We start from the raw sequence: 26827 nt of genomic DNA on the forward strand, positions 1-26827 counted from the left end.
TTCAAATTAACTTTTTCTTTTTCTTTTCCGTCTTCTTCTTTCTTTTCTCAATCCCCCCCCCCCCTACATTCAATTCGGGAAAATGCGATTGCTCAAAGAAAGAAGTAAAAATCAAATCAAATCATTTTTTTTATTTTTCCTATTTTTTTTTCATCCTTCGATTTTTATTTTGATTTCGTTTTTCTTCTTTTCCAGAGGGGCCTACACTTTTTCTTCTTCTACCACGGGCACACATCGCATGTACTCGCGAGAGAGCGTTCTCTATATATTGATTGGTTCTCTCTGTAGGCTTTCGGTCGGTTCCCTCAGTGCCTCAATCTCGTCCTTCTGATAGTTCCGCTCTTTGCTCGGCTTCCCTTCGATGGCGCCCAAGTCGCCGAGAAATTGCGTCCCCCCCACTCAGCTTCTGAAAATAGTACAGAGTTTGCCTACTCCATTGAGTCGTAGGCAGTCTTTTAAACTACATCGTCTTCACCCCGTTCACATCGGAAATGATCGTTTTAGGGTCCCCCACAGAATCATCTACTCCCCTTCTCGACATCCTTGGCGACTTTCATTTCGACAATCGGCCCCCTATCCACTCACAATCGCCTTAATGAAATCGCATTTAACAAAGGCAATAAACCCCTTTGAATTACAATCCTTGGCATCCACCAGGACTATGTCGATTCGATAAATGTTTGTTGTTTTAAGACAAGGCATATTAAGCATCGATTCATCAACATTCAATTACCATTGAGATTTAATAATCTCGTAGGAAAAAAAAAACTAACAAAAAAAAGGAGCGGACATTTTCAACAAGTGCACATTCAACCATCTTTTTCACTCAGCGTTCAGATAAGACGAGGCATTAGGCCTACAGAAAAATAACTGCAACGCCACACATGAAAAATAAAATAGCCAAAATCATTGGTGACAAAAAGGCAGGCGGGATACGATCCAAATATTAATCTATCAATACACAATATCCCTCGAGTCGAAATGTAACTCTATATTTATAAATAAAAATAATAATAATAAAAATAATAACAAGGAGAGGGAATACCAAAAAAAAAAATGGAGAGCTATGAAGCGAATAGACAAAAAAGAGAGAACAGAGAGAGAGAGAGCGGAAAGTATGAGAGAAAAAAGAAAAGAAGAGGGGGGCGCCGTTTGCTGTTGCTCGAGTCCAGTGACGGCCCACGATGATGGATGAGCCGAGACGCGGAGCAACGGCTGCATTGCTCTGGCATCACACACACACACACCCCCCACTTTTGCTTCTGCCCCCCCCCCTCCCTTCTACTTCCATTTCTCTACACACCAGACACACACTTTTCGCTATGTGCACACAATAAAACGTTTTCACGAGGTAATACAAAATATCAAACCAATAACTGCAGTGCTTCTAATCGACAATAGAGGGCAAGTAAAATAAAAAAAAAAATCTATAGAGTGTAGGATGATCTTCCCCCGCACAAATCTTTCGAAAACAAAACAAGAAAGTCTCGTGCCATCTTGCACTAGCACCAATAGGAGCAAAAGAAGAAGGACACATTTTTTCCGACTCGGTGGAGGCCTAACCGAAGCAACCTAACAGCTATATCGACGGGCTGTATCAGTGGCACGATAAGTGTTTGGAGGAGAGCCCGGAGTCGTTCAACCGGACAAGAGACGTACACACATTCTATTATCTACCACATTTTTTTCTATCAGTCTTCTATCTATATACACACATATATATATATATATATATTATATTTATATAAATGTATAGCAGGACCCGGTATATACCAACATGGTGGTGATAGCAACCGAGAGAAGAATAAAGACAAGCATCGCATGTCTTTATTCTTCTTCTTCTTGTGTGTCTTCTCCTTGTCACCGTTCCTGTTCAAAAGCAAAAGATATCCTACACCTTCCATCGTTTCACTTCTTCTGCCTCCTTCAAAGTGATTGGCTAGACCTCAAGAAGTTCCAAGCAGCAAAAATCTGACTGAAACTACCGAAAACCGATAAAAAAAAAAGAGAACCAATGGAGGGGAGAGAGAAGCACAGTCCTCCATCCAGACTCTTATTACAACAAGTTGAAAAACACAACCGGACACACAACTCTTTTGTCTGTCTTTGATTATCCGTTGTGGCCTGTTTCTATGGCTACAAACTGATGGGCTCTGGTTCTCCTTCCAAAAAAAAAAGAAAGAAAAACCCAACGTGAAGACTCTCCCCTTTCACAGACATTGTGTGCGGTGGATGCAGCATCTGTCCACCATCGGTTGTTTCTCGTCTTCAAAAGAAAAGAAAAAAAGGAAAAAAGATGTATCCGACAATACACGAAAAGAATTTTCAAAATCAAGAGAAAAACAAAAGAATTGCAATCGTGTAAAGACGAACGCCACGAGTTGCATAGTAAACGTGTCCGTCCATTTTCAAATGATTCGCTTTACCCCGCCAAGTGCGCAAGAGCAACACCTCTCCCAGGTGCTCCAATGAAACGAAGAAAGGCCATCATTATTCGTACAAAACAATAAATATTGAAATGGAAAATGGAAAAATGGAATGCACACAAACTACAACTGCCCAACCGCCCATATCCATAATGCATTGAATTATCATTTGATTTGTTATTTTTTACTTGTTCGAAGCAAAAACATCAACTTTCTTCATCAGAATCAAATCAAAATCAATTCGATACGGGCAGTGTTTTCAAAATAATAATAAACAATAATAACCCCTTTACAGAATTTTTATAGATGGAAAGGCAACAGAAATGGGGTGACGGCATTCGCACACAACAACAACAACAACAACAAAAAAGAGATACCAGCACATAGCCTTCCTCGCCCCCCTTCTCTCTTTTCTCTTTCGTGCACGAGTGATTTGTAATTACTTTCCATCTAAGAAAACAATCTCGATTCACGCACTCTGCATTATGCAACACAGCGGCTGTTGTTAAGTAAAAAAACCAAAAAAAATTGGGTCGCTTCTCGTCACGTCTCGAAGAAATATACGAAACACTTGATCGTTCAAAATATTTTACAAAAGACCCCGAATGGATTAAAAATTTCCATCGTGTTAAAAAGAAGGAGGCAAAGAAAACAAATTCAAAAATTCAAATATAAAAAAACAAAAAAAAAAAAACAACGGCCATTTTGATTTTGTTTCGGGAGGAATTTCAAAATAAATAAGAAACGGCCGTGGTATTTGACCAGCAGCACAATAGCAGCAGGAGGGGAAAACAACATAAAAGAAGAATAATAATATTTAAAAATAAAATAAAATATAGATAGATGTTGTTTTCTGTGTTGTCTAGCGTACAGATTTAGGGGCCTGTACATGCGCAGCGCATCCAATTATATAGTAGAACGTACAGACGAAGGGGAACCACTCCTCGCTTGCACAGGCCCTGAATCGCCATTGGACACTGGCGGGCGGCCGTGCAACAAAAGAACGCAGCAGCAAAAAAATAAAATAAAATAGAAGATAGAATTTTCAGAGGAGTGTTGTAAAGCCAAAAGAATTTTTCTCTTTCCACTAAAAAAAAAAAAAAGTTAAGGATATTATAATAATAGTAACGTCGTCGCGGCAATTTGACTCGCCGTCCCTAATTATACGTACGAATAGGCGAGGCAAAGGCAGAGCAGCGAAACCCTTGATCAAGAACGGGGTGTACTAAACAACGCACAGGAGGGAAGGAGGAGCAGAGAATAGAGAAGAAAAAAAAATATAAAATAAAAAATTCAACAAAAAAATGGTACAAGTCCTTGCTGGCATGGGAAGAAAAGGTAAAAAGAAAAAGAAAAAAAGCTCGAGGGTTTTCCTACACTCGTCGGACGATGCGCAGAGGTTTTTTTTTTTTTTCCTTTCATATTCTACACGTACACGCCAAGTTCTTTTTTTAAACAGTAACTACATACAGGGACGACGGTTTGTTGTTTTTTTTTTTCTTTCTTTCTGAGGGTAGTGAACAGCCAACATAGCCAAACGTGGTCGTGTGTATGTGCTCTCTTGAAACGCTGCCGGAACGGGGTTGTCGATCCATCAAAATTATCTGTCAATGAAGATTAGCATCCGGCTTCATCGCGCCGGCCCATAGTTCTCTCTCTCTCCCACAAGTCTGATGTGTGTGCGTACACACACATACGTACAGTATGTGCACGGCCAAAACAAAAACATAAAACACAACACATGCAGACAGTAAAAAAAAAAAAAAAATTAAAAATAAAAGCAGCAGCGCGCAACGAGGCCACGGGGCTGTCTTTATGTCGACCGACCGAGCCGACTGCAACGAGAGCGGATCGCGGTACGTCCTCTCCCGTTCGACGTTCACATCAACCGTCCTGTGCGGACAATACAATGGAAAACCCCCCAAACAAATCCCAATTTACAAAACAATGAAACGACAATGAATACGAATTTCTTTTATCGTCCCATTAAGAAATAAAATTTTAACGACTTTAAAACAATTGAACAAAGATCAACGACTTGTGTGAGCCGCGCTCCCCCCTCCTCAACCACAGTTTCAACGATTCCTGCTTTCTTATTCGTTGCAACCAACCAGCCTATCTTGTTCCAGCTTTAACCTTCTTCTACACAGCCTACATAACACATTTACCGTGTCTTCTCCCTCCCTTCCAGCCAAAGATGAAACCCCCCCCCTCCAAAAGAAAAAGAAAAGAAAGAACCATATATTCAGCAACGCTCCGACCAACTACATAATGACATTCATCCGAGCGCGCAGTTATGAAGAGCTTCCCCGCTTTCGTTCTCTCGTTCTCATTTTCTGAGTAGCGCATTCACCAAGTCGTTTGGAGTCGTAGTAGCTGGATCACAATTTCCTTGTGGGCACAGACGACCGCAATGGCGACGAACCAAAAAAAAAAATAAAATAAAATCAGCTTGTCATTAAAGAAAAAGGCTCCTAACATTAAGGCCTTGTTGTTATTTTCTGACATTGCCCACTAGCGGCGGGAAAAAACAACAATTTTTGTGTGTGTGTGTGTGGACGTATACAGTTAAGTGCATCAAGCGGGAATGAAATGAACTCCCCCTCCCCCACACACAAAAAAGAGCCGACAAAGACAGTCAAATTGACTAACCGTTAAAAACAAAAACAAAAAATTGAGCTGTAATTTTTGTTCTTTGCTGAGAATGTCATCGACCAAAGCAAAGCGACGCCCTTTCCTCATTTTTGCCAGGGTAAAAAATAGACAGTCATCACGGCCCTTGCTTATAATTTATTTGAAATACTTTCAGGGCAATCTATTTTCTTTTTTTTTAACGTCAATTTTTCCGTGTTGGCCAAAATTGTCGACTTTAGGAGAGAAAACGAGTGAATTAAAACCCAACAAACAACAAAAAAAAAAAAACATACCTCACGTAGTTATTTTCGATGTAGACACTGATTAGTGCGCTATATTATTAAACAACAATTTCAAAAGGATATTTCCAAGAGAGAGAGAGAGAGAAAAAAATGAGTGATTGGTATTTAATCAAAGGCTCTTGGTGCGTGCGCTTCCCCCCCCCCTTTTCTACTCGCACTGCGTACGCTAAGAATCGTGTGTTTGTTGGGATGTGTCAGAGGGTTTAGACGAAGGCCGGCCACACGGTCCCTCTCGTCACGTAGAAGAAAACGTAGCCATAAGGCCGTCTCTTTTTTTTTTTTAATATAAGGAACCCGCAAACTTTGTTTTCTACGAAGATAATAACATCCAAAAAGAAATACTCTAGTGTCTGTGTATGTGTGTTTTTTTCTTGTTTTTGAATGTACCGAAAAGCTCCCCCCCCCATCATTCACGAGAAACAAGTAATAACAATAAAGTACACACACACACACACACACACACTTATATTATACAATAACCCTAGCTCGTTTCCTCGCGATTGATGACCAGTACCGCGTTGGCGGCATTACCTCGAATTAAAACAAAAGGGGAAAAAAAATAAAAAGGAAAAAAAAATCCAGTGGTATGAAAAAGACGAGCATCAAAACAACAACGGGAAAAAATTAACAACAATCAAAGCTTATCGTTCGGTAATGCAACGGTAAGAACAACAAAGAGGACAAGCATTTTCTTCTTTTCCCCCCCCGTTTTCGTGTCTCCATTCACTTATTGTTGCCAAGGCGTTGCCAAGTGTCTTTCTCTCGGCTCAAATCAACAGACCTATCCATTACGTTACATACTAAAAGTATCCCCCCTTCGTTGGGCAAGACGCTTTTTATGGCCGACAGAAAACAGTGGACACAACAACAACAACAATTCCCTCCTCCTTCTAATTTACTACTCCCTCTTCCTCATCACAGGGCTGGCTCCCTGCCTGATTTTGAGCTTTCAACAAAAAAATACGAGAAACGGGTCGAACACTCGCGAAACAAAATCTAAATGCAAAACAAAACAAAAAGCTATTGGCAAAATGAAAAATCAAAAAGAAGCGAAACACCCCCAGTGTGTCTGCTGACGATGGGCAGCAACACGCGGACAATGCAAAAATTCGTTCAGCGTGTAGCGTGTTTAACCATTTTGCGCGAATTCAAATGCCTTCGCAAAATCACTCGCCTCTAACCAATCGGGCAGACGATTAAGAAATTAATAATATAAAAAAAAAAAAAAAAAAACCCTTTGTTTAATCATGGTGATCATTTTCTTTTGCACAGGTGTTTTTTGTCGATTGTCTGAACATTACATCATCATCCTCTCTTCCCGTCTGGAAGATGCCCAAAAAGCCAACAACCTTTCCCAACGTGTACGCGCACACAGCTGCTGCATTGTGTTTCCCTCCCCCCCTTTTTCCCCTCCGTTTTAGAAGCAAATGTCACAATCAATACGTGTTACACCTGGATTCTTATACACCACCTCTCTTTATCAATAAAATAATTCGAAAAAAACAAAAACGAAACAATTTTCAACTTCAAAATTTCTGCGATTCTCTCATTTTACCCGTTTTTTTTTTGTCCGGAGGGCAGACCTAAGAAGGGGATCTCTATTCACAGACTACACCACAGACAGAAGAAGAAGAAAAAAAAAAAATATATATATATATAAATTTATATACAGTACATGAACGTTATCCTGTATATAATAATAAGAGGATATAGGAGGAGGAGGACGACGAGAGGGAGGCAAAGCAAAAGGCGAAGAGAGGCAGCGGGCGAGGCCCAAAGTATGCTAGCGATTTTGATATTGGCCGCGCTGCCAGACGTCACGGACGGGTGATGGATCAGCTCGAATATATATATACGGCTCTCTCTCTCTCTCTCTCTTTCTTTCTCTTCTCTTTCAACTCCCAACGTGAACGCACAGACATACGTATATATACAGACACACACACACATGAAAAGAGAGAATATCCCAAGGAAGGAAGGAAGGAAAAAGAAACAAAAAACATTTAAGAAAAAAATAAAAAAATAAATAATAACAAAGAAGAAGAAGAAAACGAACAGTAGAATGGGTGCGTTGAGCAGCACAAGAAACTTGGGGAACGTTATTTCCTTTTCTTCAACTTGTATACAAGACAAGAAGAAAAAAAAAATATATATATATATAAAGCCCAACTGCATTTAGATCGCTATTGCAGTTATGTCGTGCACGCTAGACACGACCGAACCAAACCAACCAGGAGAACAATTATAACGATACAGAAAAGAAAAAAAAAAAAAGTAAGGAATGGCTAGGAAAAGAAAAAGAGGCAAAAATCCCACACCAATTTTCAGAACAAAAAAGAAAACAAAAAAGCAAAAACAAAAGAAACGTCAAACGCAATGGGACCTTCCGCTCCCAACAAACGTAAACGCGGTCGTGTCGTACGACGCAGTTTCCTTGAATACACTTTACATAAACGAATAAGAAATTATGCATTTTTTTTTATTTGCGTGTGTAGAACAAACGCTGAAAAACGACCCTTACATATTTTCCATTTCATTTAACAACCACATCTCATCGTATCCTCGTTTTATTTTTCGTCTATTATCCAACGGGATAGGCAATCGCCTTCATTACCAACAGGGCAAACCGTTGGGTACACACACGAGTGTACCGTTTTTTCTGTTTTTATTACTAAAACCCAATTGTGTGTCCCTTTAAAAATGATTCCATTCCTGTCCCTCCAGCGGGCCGCTACAACCATCACACCCCGTTATGTGCGTACTCTTTCGCCACACGTATACGCGGGCCACTGCCAGTGTGTGTCCATAACTCGTGTGATTGGCATATCAGAATTTCCCCCCCACTCCCACAAAAAAAAACCAAAAAAGAGAGGGGAAATAGAGACAGTCGTTCGTTTCTGGCAATATAAAAACCAGGTACAGAGAATCGTGTCGTGCCGTGCGTGTATAGCGGTACAGGGTATATAGATGTAGGGGGGTTAGAAGGTGCGCACATACACGTTGCGTGTAGCATCTACTATATAAAGAAGGTTAGCATTCGGGAGCTTCAAGTTCAGGAGAGGGGGGGGTTAGTACAACCCAGAGAACATGGGGAAAAAGAAGAGCCACAAAAATGGGGAAAAGCGAACGACGTCCAGTCGATGGAACACACACCGTTGTGTGTATGGCCTCCTGTAATTCAGAACTAGGAAAGAAAGAAAAAAAACTGCCCAGCCATGACTTCTGGTGCTTTTCCCCTCTGTAAAACAAAAACAAAAAAAAAGAAAAAAAAAAAAAACCTTTGCGTGCAGTTGCCGCTCGGCACGAATATGACCGAATGGCAATTACGCCGCAAAAACCAGACCGATCAACCTCCCTCCTAACTCAAAGTCCATATACTGTGTGTATACGGTGTAGGTAGGTATACGCTCACAATATTTATAAGCACGGCAAACAAGATAGATATTTGAGTTAACGCATTTTACTTCAACATAAAGAGAACGGAACACGAAGTGGATGGAAGCCACTATTACACGGAGGGTTAGCCGTGCGCGTGTCCAAGTCACATCGTTTTATTTTGTTGATGTTTTCAAATGTTAAAGAATCAAAAGAACGCATAAACCAAGCGACTGAAACATCCCATCGCTCAGCACCTGCACAGCTCAAATTTACGTCTCAATTAAGAAAAGATGCACGCCAAACACATCTGATCGAAAAGACCATGGAAAAGAGACAGACATCAAAGGCCGTTCGATTCAAAATGATCGGCTAATAAAGAAATTAAGTAAACGATGTTAAAATCGTCAGATTAAAATGTGAGAGACGCAAAAAAGGAAAGAAAATAAAAGGGTAAATTTCACACCCACAACCAAGTGATTGATTCCTCAAACTACTACAAACTACAACTGTACGTTTGTTTGTGTCTTTGTGGGTATACATTTCTAGGGGACGTACCACAAGTTGAATTTTTAGTGAGCGATGGCACACACTCGCTCATCACAAAACTGACATTTGACTGATAGGGGACCATCACAGATAAAGATAAGAAAAAGGGCGGAGAGTCAGTAAAAAGCTGAAAATAGAAAACAAACAAAAAAGGGATAGAAAATGTGCATTATAAATCTGTTATTTCTTTGCTTAAAAAAAAAAAGAAATGAAAGAATTTCTCTTGTTCAAAGAGACCCATCACATATTGACAACAAGGAGATGGTCCACTGCTGCTGACCAGTCAAACCTAGCTGGATCCAATTGTGCTCATGGACCCCCCCTACTCGTGCACTGCTCTAAATGTCTTCTTCAGCCCGACTTCTTGTCAATCTTCTTTATAATCCAATAAAGATGTTTGTAGGCACGAGCTGACCAACGTCAAAGCCATTTAATCCCAACCTATGGTCAGAGATTTAAAGGCTTAACGACAACCGCCTTTTCCGCTCGCCACCTCTACACGCACACAGCATCCATCCCCGATGCCCCCCTTTTCCTCTCGCCGCGTGATGTTTGGGTCAACCTATCGGATATTCTAATAATAGTTCGTGGTATTGTCGTAGGGGAATACATTCAAATCGAGCATAGCCGGATACGTGGATTAGAGACCCAATCACGCCCACCACCACTACACCCTGGGCACCGTTTGTTTCGTCCGTGTTAATCGCAATCCGGGACTAATAAACCAGGGCGGGCAATCAATCGATTATTGGCAACAGCCTTGATGAAAGGGGGATACTCTCCCTTTGATTTTTGTTGTTTTTGTTTTTACAACAGCCAAAGCAAACTGCGTAGTAGTAGTAGTGAATAGAGGTAAATCCTTTTCGCTCCCCTCTGCTAGCCAATTTCACTTCATTACACCTGTGTCATAAAAACCCGGTAGGGTAGTAGAGTGGCACCACGTAATCTAACACAGAACGTGGAGGGTGGAGGAAAAACGCATCAGAAAAATTCTTCCCGACAACCAATTTTTTGTTTTGTTTTTTTCTGTTTCAAAAACCAAACTCGAGTTTAGACTTGTAGAATTTATTTTTTGGTTTCCTTCAACCCGACAGTTCTTCTCTCCCTCACCAGCCCCCCGAAAATGTCAGCACTGGCCACAAAATGATGGAACGATGCAGACGACGTCACAGCAGCCAAAGCAACAACAACCAAAAGAGATTCGAGCAAGAAACTTTTGCTGTCTCTCTTTTCTTTCCTTTTTACAGACAGAAAAAAAGACGTACGGAGTTCCAAGATCCCCAAACGAAGAAACAAAAAAAAAAAAAAAAAAGTGAAAAGTCAAGAAATCAAGTCATCAAAAAAACATGTCGACAACGCCACAAATTTAGAAGAATAAAAAAGAAATGCATCACCTCCCTCAAAGTGGAGGGGCTGGTGACCAGTCGAGAAAATACATTCAAAGGGCGGAATTTTCTCTGAACAAAAAAATTCATAAGACAATAAGAAAGGAGATCCAGTAAAAAAATAAAAAGGGAGACGTTTGTTGGATGTTTTCACGTGACCGCAATGCGTGCCCGACATTGTGGGCGGAGGCTCTTGATGGCCATTTAAAAAAGGAAGCAAAATGAAGGGAGGCCAAAAAAATTGTCTGCGGCTGTTAACTGTCGGTGCGATGGATCCTTAATTGGAATCCAAGGACCCCGCCTACTTATATCAGTTTTAAATACAATTGAAAAAAAAAGGGAGGGGAGGTCAAAAATAGGTCGCTTTTGCAGCTGACCCTTTCAAACAGATTTTATTCCTTTTTTCTTTAAAGAAATTTTAAAAAAAATTCTTTATATTGGTCCGCTTTTTTTTTTTCGTGTCTGAACAATCCGCCAAAAATGCGCGCGCCAGTCGCGTGCCTGTATATCAAGTTTATTATTATTTATTTTTTTTTTTAGCAGAGAGAAAAATCAGGGATGGGCTTCTTTCCATTTTTGCTCACCGCAACTAGAAACTCGATCCCGTATCTGAAAACGACCATAGGAGGTCCAGCCTACTTCCCCAAAAACTGCAAGAAAAGGGTCAAAAGTACAAAACCACTTGTAATTGAATGTCGCTAACCCGTTTCTTCTTCTTCAATACATTTTCCTAAACAGATTTAAAGAAAAAGAAAAAACTAGACGGAAAACAAACAAGGAAGAAACGGTCACAAATCGAAATGGCTGGACCGAGAGATTTCAAATGAAACAAAATAAAAATTTAAAAACGTTAAGAGCGATGATCGATTATTTGACAACCGACTGACATCGCACTACGTCATTTTAGAGTTTAAAAAAATATCTATGACAAAAATAAAGAAACAACCGGGATAAAATAAACGAATGGAAACAACGAAACACGACCAATATCGAAGCACAAACTTCTTATCTGAAACGACGACTTTTTCTCTTGTACAGTTAAGTTAACCATCAGTAAAAACACGGGTCAAATCAATCAACAAAGCAACCCCCCCCCCTTAAAGAAAAAAGTTCAATTTTTTTCTTTTTCTCGACAAGTCGATGCGTGCATTATAAATCGTAAAAATAAGAATAAAACCTATCCCCCCCCCCTCTGTCATCCCTCCCTTCATATAGTTGTAGTAACACGCAGATAGCGCTCGTGCGACACACGAAAACCCCTTCTATATATATATATACACCCTCCTATAGTGGAACGATCCACGCGCGGTACATCCAAATAACAACAAGACTCGGATTGCACGTACACGAGAAAACTTTTTCTTCTGTTTTTTTTTTTTTTTTTCTATACTTCCAACTTTTTACTCTTTCACTTTTCTTTTTTTAAATAATAAAAAAAAAAGCTCTTCGTCCTTTTTTTTTTTTACATTCCGTGTCTTATCCATTTGTTGTCCTGCTCGGTTTTTATTATTTGGCCCCGTTTCTTCCTTTAAAAAAAAATATATATATACTTGGACAATTCGAGTGTACTACGAGCTGAATTTAACATTTAAAAAAATAAATAAAAATAGAAAATTCTTTCGTGGACGCGTGGGTGGGTGCGCATTCCTTTAGCCAAAAAAGGAGGAGGAACAAGAAAGGGGAGTGGGGGGGGGGGGTTCTTGTTGGACACGATAGACCAACACGTCATGCGAGTTAAACATTGATCAAAATCGAGTAAATAAGTACACAATACAACAATCTCTTTCGACAGACCTAAGGCCTCACGTATAAACACACACTACGCAATAAGGAAACATGCTAATAGTACCGTACCATACATACAACTCCTCCATTAAAAACAAAGAGACTTGGATCAGCAATTCAATCCATCCCAAAACAAAGAGTTTTCTCCCACCTTCAATTTTATTTCTCCAAATCGAGGGGAGAAATAAAAATTAAGACAGGAAATCAGATACACAAAAACAGACGATGCGAAAAAAATAGGGGACATCCACCAAATACATAGACGGTTGGCGAATTCTTTTATCCTCGCCAAACTCGACAGGAGGTCTTCAAACATCCCCTTCGTTTAAGATACGCATATAAACACTCTCTGCTACTAGCACAGGAGGAAACTACATCTCCCTTATTACCGCCGCCAACAACAACAAACATCGAGGGAAGCTAACTGCCCGTCTCTTTTTCTTTCATTTTTCTGGCCATCGTTTCCGTAAAGCGAATATAACGCGATAGAAGACCAGTTACTGTTTCATTGTACGGACAGGTGAGAGACCCCCTTCAAAACATGGAACTCGACTGGAAGTGTTCGAGGGGGTGTCGCGCATCCCCCATCGTGAGATGTCAGTTGTCAAATCAAAAAAATTTTATTTATACACACGTGTGTATGTCTTTAATACGAAAAAATTATGCACGGCACATTCGGCGAGCTGACGATAACATCAAACGACACTGAAACAGACAAGTCGAAACTAAAGACCATGCCGGTCCCAGATATTCACGCAAATCGATAGAAATAAATCAGACCGCAACACATCGGTCGAATTATTTTTAATGCCAACTCAAACTGATTTTGCCGATGGGGAAAAATAAATTGTAACAAAAACCCAAAACCCAATTTGAATGTGAATCGAAACGAGAGCAAAAAGCACACGCACATCTTCCCCCCGTCCCCCCCACTATTCAAATTCAAACGGTAAATATATTTACTACTACACCCATATAAAGATACTGTTATGACAGTTCAGTAGCCCTCAACGTGTGTGTGTGTGTTGTTCTTCTGTTGTGACCCATCGAAAACGCGTCCCCCTCTCTTTCAATCGACCCTCAAGAGTCAAAATGATTGACACAAAGTTTAGACCATCCAAAAACTGACTGCTATTGTTACTGCTCTTCATCGTGTATCTGTGTCCAGGTAGCTGAATGGCCTACAAGTCCACCAGGTTGAAGAGACAGATACACTAAGAATATAAATATATGTATATATTTTTTTTCCTTCTTTTTTTTTTCGCGTGTCTATAAAGAGTGTCAACTTGGCATCTTTCCCTCCTTCTGGACACGTTTCGACTGTCAAAACAGCAACAACAACATCAACAGACATGCCAACCCCCCCATACACAACCAGATACTTCCGATTCGATTCAGAGTCGCAAAATCATCTTTTTTAGGGGGGTAAACCACAAAAATTTCGTGTAGCCATCAGGAAAGATTCAATCAAAAGGAGAAATGCTGTATACAATACGCGATATTTATAGCGTGACGTACGTATAGTGGTACTAATAAAATAAAATGATCTCGTGCCTTTCGTTCTCACATGGTCGTGCCATGTGATGTGAAATCGAAACCGACCGACTTGAAGCAGGAAAAGAAAGAAAGAAATATATATTCTCCTGGCCTTGTTGTTTCTATATTTTTTTTTCGAGACGAAAATGGTGGCCCCCGCAACGAGTTGACACAATCGACAGGGTAGATCAACCCCCATAGCAGAGCGCTCTGTTTTCGATGCGTGTCGTGGATAACCAAGCAACACACACACACAGAAATCCCTGTCCAAGTCTCCGTATTTAGAAGAATAGCCTCAACTTGGGTCAGCCGTGTGCAGGCCCATTAGTAGAAATCCCCTCAGAAAACAAACACAAAAATTCTCGCCGTCTTCTTCCTTGTGTTGCATCGACTGTCCAAACTCATCTTCATTCATCCGTCCAACAACGAGCAATACAGACAACGACCCACAAAAATAAAAGATGACCCAACAGACACATGGCGTGTGAAATAACACCTAGTTCACGTCCAATCACATCATCATCTAGCACTCACCTTTGTTTTTGTTTTATCCAGACGTATTCCCGCGTTCGCATCGTTGTAGTTCATTGATGAAACGTGGCATTCTCTCCGTCTTAATGAGAAGGGCTATGCCAAGTTGACTGACAGATGCGTCGTGACGTCACTACCATCACCATAGACGAGCAACCTGCAAAATTCCAAAATTTCAAATTCAAATAAGTAAAATGGAAAAAAAACAACAAAACAATAAAAGAAAAAGGAAAAAAATTTTGACACGACATTCTCTCCATTACATAATATTTATATCATCTCTCTCTTCCTGTGTTTTGCTTATGGCTACCAGTAAAGTCGCGCGAGCCACCTTTTATGGGAGCGGGGGAAAAAAAGAGAGAGAGATAGAAAGAGCATCAATAACTCGTCGCAATGGCCCATCCATCGTGCCACCACCCAACCCTCTGTCATTAACGTGTCGAAAAAGAAGAAAAAAGAGAACCCAGCAGTCGCCGGCTCGATGATCATGATCTATTTCACAAACGTTTAGGCATGATTTGTAACATTTACACAACATATACGGCGGTCATGCAGAGAAAAAGAAACCATTCTTTTCCCTACTGATTTCTCTCTAATACATTTTTTGAAAAAGCGAAGTTCGATAACTTAAAAAAGAAGACAAATTCTTTCATACGCAAAACAAAAAGCGAATAAGAAATAAATAAAATAAAAAATTACAGCTTGTCGCTTCCTCTTTCGAGGCCCTGTGGTTCACTGGTTCCCTTGATTTTTTTTTTACATCTCTTCCTGCAGAAATCCATGGAATTAAAAACAAGAACCAACAAGAAGGAAAAAGAAACAAAACAAAAATCAACTAGAGACAAAAAAAGAAAAAAAAAATTGCAATCTAGTTCAATTCTTTTTTCGTGTGTGTGTGCATGTGCAAGTATCTCGTTATTATTTTTTTTTTTCTCTCCTTCGTGTAGTCACGGTGTTTCACTTCTCGTGAATCATCCAGGGTTAGCCTGCATATCGTAGACATTCGAGCAAGCTACTATCTACAGGGCGGTACTCGCTGCGGCCATAGTCTCTTGTGGTATATACACACACACACACACACACTCGAGCTTGTCAAGAGGAAGGAAATTGAGGCGTTGCTCGCGAGCAGCTACCAACCCAAGCCATTGGTTCGTTGCCGTTAGTCACGTGACTAACAAAGGGAGGTGCCCTCGCGAGTCGAGATACACTGGGGCCGTCAAGAGGCAGTCCCTTTCTCTCGTCTATTCCCTGTGTGCATGAGTTTTTGCCCGGTGCTTTTTATTCTCTACTGCCCGCCTCAACTGCGGCAACACGGAAACCTCCACCCCATTTCCCCACCGAAGGGAAAAAGAAGAAGAAAACAAAACAAAAAATAAAAAAAACTGCTGGCCTGGACGGCTGTTGGTATCTAGTATTCGTTCGTCGTAGTGTAACACGTACAGAGTCACGAGATAGAGAGACTTGACTTTAGTTCCTCAAAAACAGAATTTTTTTTTTTAAGAATTCCTCTGTGCATCCAAAAGGTGCTGCGAAAGTTTTAAGGAAACAGTTTCCAACAGCGCTAAAAGTTGAAGTTAATTCTTTTGTTTTCATCCAGAGTGTGCGATGAGCCGGATCATCGAACTGCCACTTCAATCTTGTTGTTGCCCAAGTGCAGCAACAATAAAAATCGTGCGGTGAATCGCTTTTAACCCTCCATTCTCAAAAGACACTTCGACGTGTTTCTTCTATGTGTCGTGTTTGTGATGTGCTTCTAGTGTGAGGAAAACAGATGTTATGACGTCAGTCTAAGTTGAGCAAAACGAAAAAAACAAACAAAAATAAAAACCCCCACCCGAGTTCAAGTGACGAAAAGGATTCTTTCAGATAAAAAATCAAGACGTTAAAAGTGGTCGATTACAATAAACACGAAAAAAGATGAACGCTAACGTTCTTTACGGTGTTTGCAACGGTGACGGAGGCGTCGGTGTCGGCTACGGATCAGCTTCCAATTACGCAACTGATTTAACTGGATCCGTTTATGGCGGCGTTTACGGAAGTGGTTCCGTCAGTTCAAACAGCGGCGGAGGATCGTCAGGTCAGGCCTCGACGCCCGAATCGAGCGGCCCGACCGGTGGCGTCTTAGGAACCGTCGGCCCGCCACACTACCTAACCCACCAGCAACAACAACACACCCCCGATCCTCGTACACCTCCACTCACTCCACACGATCAACACACAAACGCGGGACTCCTACAATCAGGAGACGTAGGATCGGGATCGGGAAACGGACTTTCCTACACCAATTTAGACGCAAACGGTTACGCCACAGCGGCGGCTGCAGCCGCCGCTGCGACAGCCGCTGCCGCATCCTACCACCTGAGTCCACACAGCGTGGGGACGGGCATGAGCCAGCATTCAATATCTTCCGTATCCGTCGGTAATAGCAGTGCCTACCAAACGGATTATTCCGGTCAGCATCACGGCTCGCCCAATCAACAACAACACCACCAGCAACTGCACCAGCAACAGCAGCAGCATCATCACGCCCAGCATCAACACGGAATACAACAGCAACAACAGCAGCAGCAACAACAGCATCACCACCATCAACATCATCAGGTTCATCACCAGAATCATCACGGACACCCACATCACCACCATTCAGTGCATCACGGACACCACCAAGTCCATCCGGCCATGACGGGTCACGGCGTCGTGGTGGATGGCACCGTCGGCATCAACGGCCTATCAGCGGCAGCCGTGGCTATTCCGACGGGCGCCACGGCCGGCTACGGTTACCCCGATGTCACCCAATACGGGGCCCGCGTCACTCATCCAGCAGCAGCGGCGGCTGGGCATTTCAGTTCATCCGTTGGTCCGTACGGCGTCGGCGGACCGTCACTTCGTGACCAATGCCAGGTCAACGGCATGCTCAACTTGGTAGGACTTGGAGCGGCCGCAGCGGCGGCAGCCCAGGGCCAGCATCCTGGCCAACACCACAATCAACTCCAGGCGCAGAGTGGTGGAGGTGGTGGTGGCAACGGCGGAGGTGTTCAGCCTAATCTCAATCACCCAGTTCAGCAACAACAACAATCCAACGTCCCCACCTACAAATGGATGCAAGTCAAACGGAATGTACCCAAACCTGGTACGTTTCCATCCACTTATTACATCCATTTCCTGTCCTCAATAGAATATCTACTAGGCCTCATCTCTCTAAACGCAAATATCGATTCATAAAAGAGGCCTATCTTTTCTTTACAAGATTTAAAGACTCCAACATAGTCGATTCAAGCAACATCTTTTAATTTTAAAAAATCATATCAAAGTTCAACGAGGTTTAAAAAAGGAAGGAGGGAAAAGAGCTCTACATTCAAGTCATTTATTTAAAAAAATGGGTGGGGCTGGCGGTAGTCATGATCTCTGAAAACTAGGGTACCTCAAAGCAAAATGCAATACAGCAAGGAGCCTTTATGAAAAAGAAAATCGCAAAGTCGAAAGATGAGAGAGCTAAAACGAAGCCGCCAATCGGTCCCTGTAGGCCGATCATAAAAAAAAAAACGGAACGCTTCAGAACCAAACAGTTTGAATGGCGGCTCGTCGTCGGTCTCTAAACCAACCAGCTAGCAGCAGCTAACAAGTTAAACGGTTGTTCATGGTTGGACATTCTTCCATCCCTTTTTTCTGAATCAATGAGAGAGATAAGGACGAGAAAAAAAGATCATTAATCACGCTGCCGCACTACTGTAGGCCTAACACACACTACACCAACATCGGTGTAGGAAGAACTCGATGTGCATTGGCCGTTGACCAGCCTCTCAAGAGAAAGAAAAAAGGCCTCTTGTGAAAAGCTTACAAGGAGAGATTTTGGCGGCCTCAATCATAAATCACGTCGACAACAGTCGCCACTTTTGGTTTATCATAAGACGACAACACTGTCCCCACTTCAGCTGCAGCTTTGGGTGGCTCAAACCCCCTAGCACCTTCAGAGAGTTATTAATGATCTTTCTACGTGTGTGGGCCTCGCCAAATAGGACAACAGTAGAACACTATGTATAGTAGAAAAGGACAAAAGTGATTTTCTACAAGGCCTAATCGATCGTTTTGCCTCCAAAGAAAGAAAAGACAAACTTGCAAGCAAAAATTGTACGAGTGTGACAAGCCGCAAAACCAGTTCTTCAATCGTTGTTGACCATTATTCATCATCGCTCAACACAAAACACGAACACAAACACAGGCCAGAGCTTCTCTTAGATCCCATTAAAGGGCGAGTCAATAAATCAAAGAAAAAAAACATTTTTATCAAAGCTCCAGGAGCGAGAGCTTTGCGCACAGTAGTTTACACGCCCAAACGATAGGATTTCTCTATTCAAACATTGATCTCATCGCAAACACGAGGCGGTATTATTGTTTCATGGCATTAGAATTACAAGATCAGTTTCGTTTAAAAAAAATATATAAAAAAAAGCTTCTATTCCCGGAGTTCGGTCTCGTATATTTACAAACACATTCTTCGAATTCGACGTGTGTGTGTGTGTATAGCAAGGGCATACCTCGTCGTTTCGAGAAACATGTCAAGACTTCCTGATATTTTGGAACCTGTCCCAAGCAGTCAAACACGAGAACCTATAGACAGACAACAACCAAAATAGATAACGCGATACTTGCTATTTAGAAGGTTGGATGCCTACGGAGCAAAACTACGACATATAGGTGACCGTGTTTCAGTTTCAAAACTTCAAAAAGAAAAAGGGACAATGTTTTCTTATCGCAATTCGTAGGCCCGTTTCGTTCTTCAACCGCGAAGATTCTTATCCACCCGTTCTGCTAAAAAACAAAGTCGACCCAACGTACAACACAATCAAGTGGCTTTCTAGCGCAATTCTCATGATATCGTCCTCCCAAAAATAAAAATTCACGTCGGTGGGAAAGTTGTTGCGGTGGCTAAGTAAAAAAAAAAATAATAATGCAATAACAGACGGTCGGTTTTTTCGGGTAAATTTTCTTTTTCATGCGTGAAGGATCTATCATCCAATAACAAGCCTCGGGTAGAGCGACATATGGTGTGCAACGGAATTTTTTAAGATAATTTTTTTTTTTCGGCTGTTTTTTTGTTTTTCTATGTCGCGAACAGTTTGATATGCAATACCACATTGCGTCCTATTTTTTCCTCGGCCATTTCCATCGATTTTTTCCAAGAAACACAATAACTACCGAGAAAAATACAATTGTACTCATTCCGTACATTAGGCCCATTGCCAGTTGGCCACCAAACAAGCGACAATGACGTCCTTCGGAAAGTGAAATAGGGAAAATAAAAAAAAGTCGACTATCGCAAGATTAGAATAATTCGATTGCTAGGCATCAAATTAAAAATCTGTTTTACGAATGGGAAAGAAAAAATTCGAAAATGGGAAGAAAAACAAAAACACATTAGCAAAACCAAATTATAGAAGCCCATCCTTGTGGGATATTCGAGAAACGATCCCCGACGGTGGCCAATGTAGACCCCCTGTGATCTTGAATTTCATTTCAGTTCTTTTTTTTCTTGTGGGTCGTTGTTTAATTCTCTTTTTTTTTTCCTACTCGGTGGAGAAAAACTCTTTTTTCTTAAAGTCAACTAGGGGAAGAAGTAAAAAAAAAAAAAAAATACCTTCGAAAGAAAGTCGGAAAAAAAAGAAGATCCATCACCCGACATCAAAAGACGCAGCAGCAGCACACGCACGTATACGGGGATTTGATCCACCCACTTTGCATATGTACTATGCGTCCCATCTTCCAAGAAAAGCAGCTACTTTGCATTTTGTATTCCCCGACTTCATTTAAGTTTGCGACCGTAGGCAAAAGTCTACTGAGCGGCTAAAAAAAGATCAAAGAAACAAACTACAAGCGAAAAAAAAAATAACACGACTATTTTCGCCAAAGTCATTAAACAATTCCGTCATTGTTGGAACAGCTTGGACAGATCCCTCTTGTTTTTTGTTTTTTTCATGACCAGTTCAGCTGCAGATATCTGCAAAAGCAAGAGGCCTATACACATTTCTGACTCAATATTATGTGCTGCAGCTGACATCCGAGTCAAACATCCGATTCTGTTTTTTGTTTTTTTTCTATTTAAAAAAGAAGAACAAAAAAAAAGGAAAACATCTTTTTAACAGCAGCAGCAGCAGCACGAGTACCATGTAAGTAAGCATGACGAGGGGTGAGCGAATAGAGACGTCCGAAGGGGGCATTCTATTGACATAAACGAGCAGAATTTCTTTTCGAGGACGTAAAAAGTTTGACTGCAAGCCGCTATGCAAACAAGCCACAAAAACAGGACGGCCCGCACATCCGTCAACGACGTCCAATACAAACAAGGAAACGAGATGAACATTTAGGCCGTTTGATGACTTTATCACGTTGCATCTTCATAAGAAACGCCTTTTAAATACTATACGTCAACAACAATTTGTTTTCTCAACGCACCTTAGGTGCAATGATTTAGAGACGGAAAAAAAAGAGGAAAGATCAAAGTATGTTGGGATGAATATCTGGCACATCGATCCTTCACCACAGACATGGCCTAAGTGAAGATTCAACTCCTCTTGAAACTCCTTTAAAAAAAAAAAAAACTTTTGCTCAACTTCTTTATTTACGGATGATGTAACATTGAAAAAAAAAAAAGAACTTGCGAGAGATGGCGACTTGTTGCCTAGTGTAACAACATCATCAGCCGAAAAGAGCCGCCACATGTCCCATGTTGTTCGATGTTGGTATTGAAAAGAGAAAAGGAAGGAAGGAAATGGGAAAGGAATGTGCTAACCCCCTCCAATCTCTATTTCGGCTCTTTCGGGAGTCATCCTTCATGTCGCAACGTCAGTTTTCACTCTACCTCACGAGGGAAACAAGAAGAAGAATCTTTTCCGCTCGATCCTTCTCGTCCACATTACGCAAGCGCTCAAAAAAAGGCCACAAACAGCAACTCTCCACTTCCTCTCGATCGAAATTCAATAGTAAAATACATTTCCCCCCTCGTCTCCAGAGAGACGGGCAGAGTAAAGAGAATTCTAAAAAATTGACATCAAAAATAATTCATTTTTCTTTCTAAAGCAAAGAAAGAAAAACATTTTATTTCGAATCGAAGCAAAAATCAATTATCAAACGTACGGTAAGGTGATTTTTAATCTCCAAAACGAATCATTGATCATTGTCCGGTACATAGTGATGACGCCAGATGCTTCAATTCGATTACAAATTGACGCTGAATAATGCATATTCCGTTTTTGGATGGTTTGACTACAGGGCTCACTCAATCTCTCCCACTTGACTGTACACACATTTTCATATGCGTGTGCTATATTTCACTCAACACCTACAAACGACTACGGCCACATTGATTGATTTCTGTGTTTGTTTTGTTTCTTCTCTCTTTTCCCTATACGAAATACAGTTCCTCGACCAGAATACGGATTCGGAGGTAGCAGTCCGAATTGTGGCAACGGTGTTGGAGGATTGGGCGGCGGAATGGGCAGCGGTTTGTCTAGCGGTTTAGGAGGCCTTGGAGGCGGTGGTGGAGTTGGAAGTCCAGGTGGAGGCGGAGGCGGAGGTAACGGTAGCGTCAGCGGATTAGGAAGCCTCGGCGGTGCCAATAACACGGGCCGGACCAATTTCACCACCAAACAGTTGACCGAGTTGGAAAAGGAATTCCACTTCAACAAATACCTAACGAGGGCGCGGCGGATCGAGATCGCAGCCGCTCTACAACTCAATGAAACACAGGTCAAGATCTGGTTCCAAAACAGACGGATGAAACAAAAGAAACGGATGAAGGAGGGACTTATTCCACCAGAACCAACCCTTTCGTGCACTTCTCCTTCAGCCCCGTCGCCCGTCACCGATTCCGAGAGCAATGCTAGCGGAGGCGCGCCCTCAAAAAGCGAATCACCACCCACGCCTCTCTAACAACCCCCACACGAATTTCAATCATTTCTCTCTTTTTTTCATCACGCACCCATAAAAGAAAACTTCAACATTAAAAGGGGAAAAAAAAAACAATATATAAATATATAATATAAAAAAAAGCTCGACCCATTCACTAATTTCCTCGTCTAAATCTAATCCTCTAAAAAAAAACAAAATTCAATAAAAAATTGTCAGCACATGCAAGAGATACACACACACTCTGATCGATTTAAGCAATTCCCTGCCACATACACACAGCAAATGAGATTCCTAATTTTGTTTCGCAATTTTTTTTTGTGTGTGTGTGGTTGGGGATTCGTGTTTATTATTTTGTACCGGTACGATTTTTCCTGAGATAAAAACAAAAACAAAAAAACAAAAAAATTATAACAATCACAGTTCCCTTCCGTTTTTTTTTTTTATATCGAGAAAATGATCGATAGACGCAAGAAAAGCGGAACGATTCCCAGATAAATCCAACGCACATTATCCTTTTTTTTTCTCTCTTTTGCATGTAAAAAACAATCCTAGTCTTTTGGGGTTCACTTTTCCTCTTCTTTCAACTTTTCTTTTTTTTCTTTCGGTTTTTGACAACAAACAAAAAATGACGTACAAAAAACTTGTACCACCTCCGGCATAAAACCCATTTTAAAAAAAGAGCCTAAAAAATAAGGTTTAAAAATAACTCTTCTCTTTTTTCAGTTTCATAAAAAAAAAAGGAGATACATTTTTAAAGTTTGTTGTTAATCAGACAACGTCCGGTCCTCTTGTTTTTCAATAACTAGGACCCTTTCCTTCAGTTGAAAAAGAAAAAATGTTTTTTTTTGTTTCTCTTCCCCTGCACCACATTAAAAACAACATCGCTATTTTGCGTTTTCCATTTTTTTTTTTTTGCCACCTGTTTTTAACAAAAATTGCCCATGCGCTTTTTTTTTTGTGTGTGCGAGTGCTTTGAAATGATGAAACCAAATACTCCCCTATCCCCCTAAAATCACCTAAACGAGATATTATTGTATGTCGCGAGAAGAGAGAGAGAAAAAAAGAAAAACTTAAAAAAAAAAAAAAAATATGCAACACCATAACCTTGTGTAACGTTGACTGCGTGCAAAACAAAATCTTTGTAAAACACCATTTTATGCTATTGGCTCACTATACTAAAAAGAGATTAAGAGAGAGATTGAACATTCCTTCTATATACTTATGTGTATGTCTCTCGTGTGTTGGTTATATACCCTCTGATGAAATGACTCGACTATTATGAACCCACCACTCACACAGACGAAACCATTAGAAAAAAATGGAGAAAATTAAATTTTTTTTTAAACCAATTAAAAAAAAACAATCTCTATCTTTTTTTTCCCCTTCTTTTCGTATATCTTGTGTTTTTAAAACTTGTATATAAACTGAAATTATCTTTACTTCTGACATAAAAGCAAAAAAAAAAAAAAAAATCAAGAAAAAAAACCACACCATGTACCGTATATGTATCATGTTGTAATATGATGTAATGTATAACAAAAGCATCCAAGCCGGTATTACTATGTATTATCATCAAGCGAGATAGTATTCATTGCAATGATTTTTTTTTTCTGATTTTAATTTCGTTTCGTTTGTTTTTCTACCTTTTTTTTTTTTTCTACGGGAGGAAAATTTATTCCATCTATTTAAAAAAAAATTCTCTTTTGTTTCTTTAGTTAGAAAACCACAAAAGGGCGCAAACTCGAAACACGAAAAAAAAAAATAAGAGCACCTTGTATATCTTTCCTTGAGCCCTGCCCCCCAAAAAAAAAAATGGAAAACAAAACAAAACACGAGAAATCCAGATGATGAAACCAACTTTTTCGATTTTTTTTCCTTGAAAAAAGTAAGAAAAAAAAAACGAAACAAAACAAAATACACCGTATGCATCTGAATGATTATTCAAAAAAAAGCTTTAACGGTTTTCTGTGTCGTTGATTCCTATATCAAATCGAGCGTATCAAGGGACCATGGATAAAAATGAAAGATCCCGAGAGCCCTACACTTTTGATTGATTGAGTGGGGCCTAGCAAGATACAAAAGACGAGCAAGATGAAGGCGACGACAACAGGCGCAGACAGGACGTACCAGAGAAAATGAGAAAAAAAAAAAGAATTCCGATTGAAAATCAGAATTCTCTTTTCTTCCACAATTCTTTTCAAGACGTTTAATGGCCAAACCAATTCGTCATCCGAGGTGTCAAACCTCTCGGACAAAAACGAAACAAAACTTCTTTAGATCCACCCTCTGCCTATCCACCCAATTGCAGAGCAACATCACAGAGATTGACCACCATTCAATCCCACCAATAGACAACAATACATTTTTTTTTTTTTTTTTTACCCAGTTTTGATCAAAAACTTAACTTTAAAGAGCGATCAACTGCACGTAAATCAAATCTACTTTTTTTTAAATCGTTGTTATGGACCTACTTTTCTCTTTTGGGCGGGTTTTATTCGTCAGCAGCTGGGAGGAGGTCGAAGGTCAGTCTAAACAGCCATGGTTTGGTTGGTCGGCCATTTCGGTGCAGGAGATAAAGAAGGCGCGCCAAAATGTACATTTCTCCTGCGCAGAGCTGCAAATAGAAAAAAAAAACAGTACAAAGAATAAGAAAAAATTTCAAAAAAAAAAAGTGGGTTGAGAAACACACACACAACATGGCGGTATTATATCAAGTTGATCGACATTTCGCATGCGTTTGGGTACAGCAGCCAAGCACACCGCCACCAGCGTGTTTTATTATCAAGGCTAGAGTACATTTCACGTGTTCATGTCGAGCAATAGGAATCCAGAGAAAGGCTTGGCAAATGAAAACATGACTTACTATTCTTTTTGCAGGCGTTGACTCCATTTTTTCTCAGCGCGCCAAAAAGGATGAGAACACAAAGGTAACGCACAGTCAGACCCAGTTGAAGCAAAGTCATTGGATTTTTCAAGTTTTCCAAGTTCAGCAACTCGTTTTGGTTCAGAGATTCAATCGAATCGATTAAAAGCGACAAAAGAGTTGAATTTGCTTAAAGAACAAAATGGAACGCAACCGACCACATTTCGTCGTTTTTGGTCACGCGAGAGAATAGATTCAAACCGATTCCAACAAGTTTTTTATGCACATCGAAGAAAAAAATAGATTTTATCAACGAAGGCATGACGAAAAAAAGGAGAAAGAAAAAACCTGACCACGAGGTTCACCCACACACACACACACGCACAAGGAGAAAAAAAACTGAGACACTCTTGGCATTGCTGGTCGTTAAGGCATGTTCATCACACAATTAATGTTAAATGTTTTTTGGTCAGAAATTGACCCACATCAGTTAAAATGATTGAAATAGAAATTTTTGGTGATAGCCTATCGATGAACGATCGACCAGACAAAGCCAGCACGTGCCAAAAACTGAACAGTATCTTAAATGGCAGCGTTTCGCGATTGGTCATAATTACCTCATTACAATTAAAACGACTAAACTCGGCAACTCAGCCTCCTTTGTTCTCTTCAATTATCCTTACCCAGCCTTTGTCCTTTATGCAGATCAAATCTAAATAAAAAATAAATAAAATAAAAACAGGTTTGGCTCTTTTATTTTTGGAACTAAAAAAAAAAAGGTCGTTGCTGAATAACAGGTTACTTTTGAACGAGATTTCATTATTTACTTGTAATATTCAACTCCAGTGGGAAGTAAAAAATTAGATCGTCAACCGGCTTCTAGAAGGTTCCACAAAAGTTGACAACGTTGCAGCATTACAAGATCGAAAGGAAGATTCGACGTATTCGGCCAAAATAATGACGACTCCTTTAATGCCATCTAGAATGATACCATCTTGTACAGACGGTTAATCTCATCCATCGTCATCTCGAATATGGCATTCATTACAAGGTGGGTATTAGTTTTACAAGCCAACGTGTTCGTGTTGAACTACTTTTCAAACATTTTTTTAGGCCACCATGTTTTGCGAACCTCGTGTAATCTGAATGCCGTTAACATTTACCTGATGATGCATCACATGTTTTTGCACTCGTCCCAATATTTATGCCAAAACAAAACAAAAAAAGGAAGCTCAAAAATCGGAAAAAAACGTTGACAATTTTTTTGGAGGGGAAGGACACTGTCGCGTATTTCAACTAAAAAAAAAATGGGTGCGGCTTCCGGATTCCGCAAACTTCCGGACTGTGATCCAAGGTATCCGCCTATGCCCTCGTCGAGAAATACCCTAGAAAAACCACAAAAAAACCAAACCAAAAAAAGAATCTGATGCTGCAGCTGGTCGTATAACAGTCGTCGAACATTCCACCTGACTGTGGCGAAGGAGAGAGCGTAGCTGTCAGGTCTGAGGGAAGAATTTTTGGATATTTTCTCTCGTC

At 40.5% G+C, this 26827-nt stretch overlaps 2 protein-coding genes across 14 annotated transcripts in view; one reads left to right on the forward strand and one right to left on the reverse strand.

The window, feature by feature from the left end:
* The window catches only part of LOC116923204, a 213801-nt gene extending 188371 nt beyond the window's left edge, over positions 1 to 25430 (reverse strand). For 12 of the 13 annotated variants that reach the window (XR_006646703.1, XR_004394424.2, XR_006646702.1 and 9 more), the window contains exons 1-3: positions 25292 to 25430; positions 24900 to 25042; positions 14527 to 14680 (exon numbers count right to left, since the gene is read on the reverse strand). Coding sequence is in view for 1 of the 13 variants with exons in the window: in XM_045173678.1 (XP_045029613.1) it covers positions 14527 to 14567 (41 nt within the window). In the remaining 12 variants the exon portion in view is untranslated. Of the gene's footprint in view, positions 1 to 14526; positions 14681 to 24899; positions 25043 to 25291 lie in introns of those variants that run through there. The other variant, XM_045173678.1, reaches the window with a different exon arrangement.
* On the forward strand, positions 15770 to 24362 carry LOC116923198 (homeobox protein Hox-B1a). Its single transcript, XM_032929673.2, has 2 exons — positions 15770 to 17653; positions 21938 to 24362. Exons 1-2 carry the CDS (start codon positions 16441 to 16443, stop codon positions 22447 to 22449), a joined length of 1725 nt encoding a protein of 574 aa, XP_032785564.2. The 5' UTR covers positions 15770 to 16440; the 3' UTR covers positions 22450 to 24362.
* Positions 25431 to 26827: the final 1397 nt, after the last annotated feature.

Source organism: Daphnia magna, linkage group LG5 (assembly GCF_020631705.1).
Source record: "Daphnia magna isolate NIES linkage group LG5, ASM2063170v1.1, whole genome shotgun sequence".
Taxonomy (NCBI): Eukaryota; Metazoa; Arthropoda; class Branchiopoda; order Diplostraca; family Daphniidae; genus Daphnia; species Daphnia magna.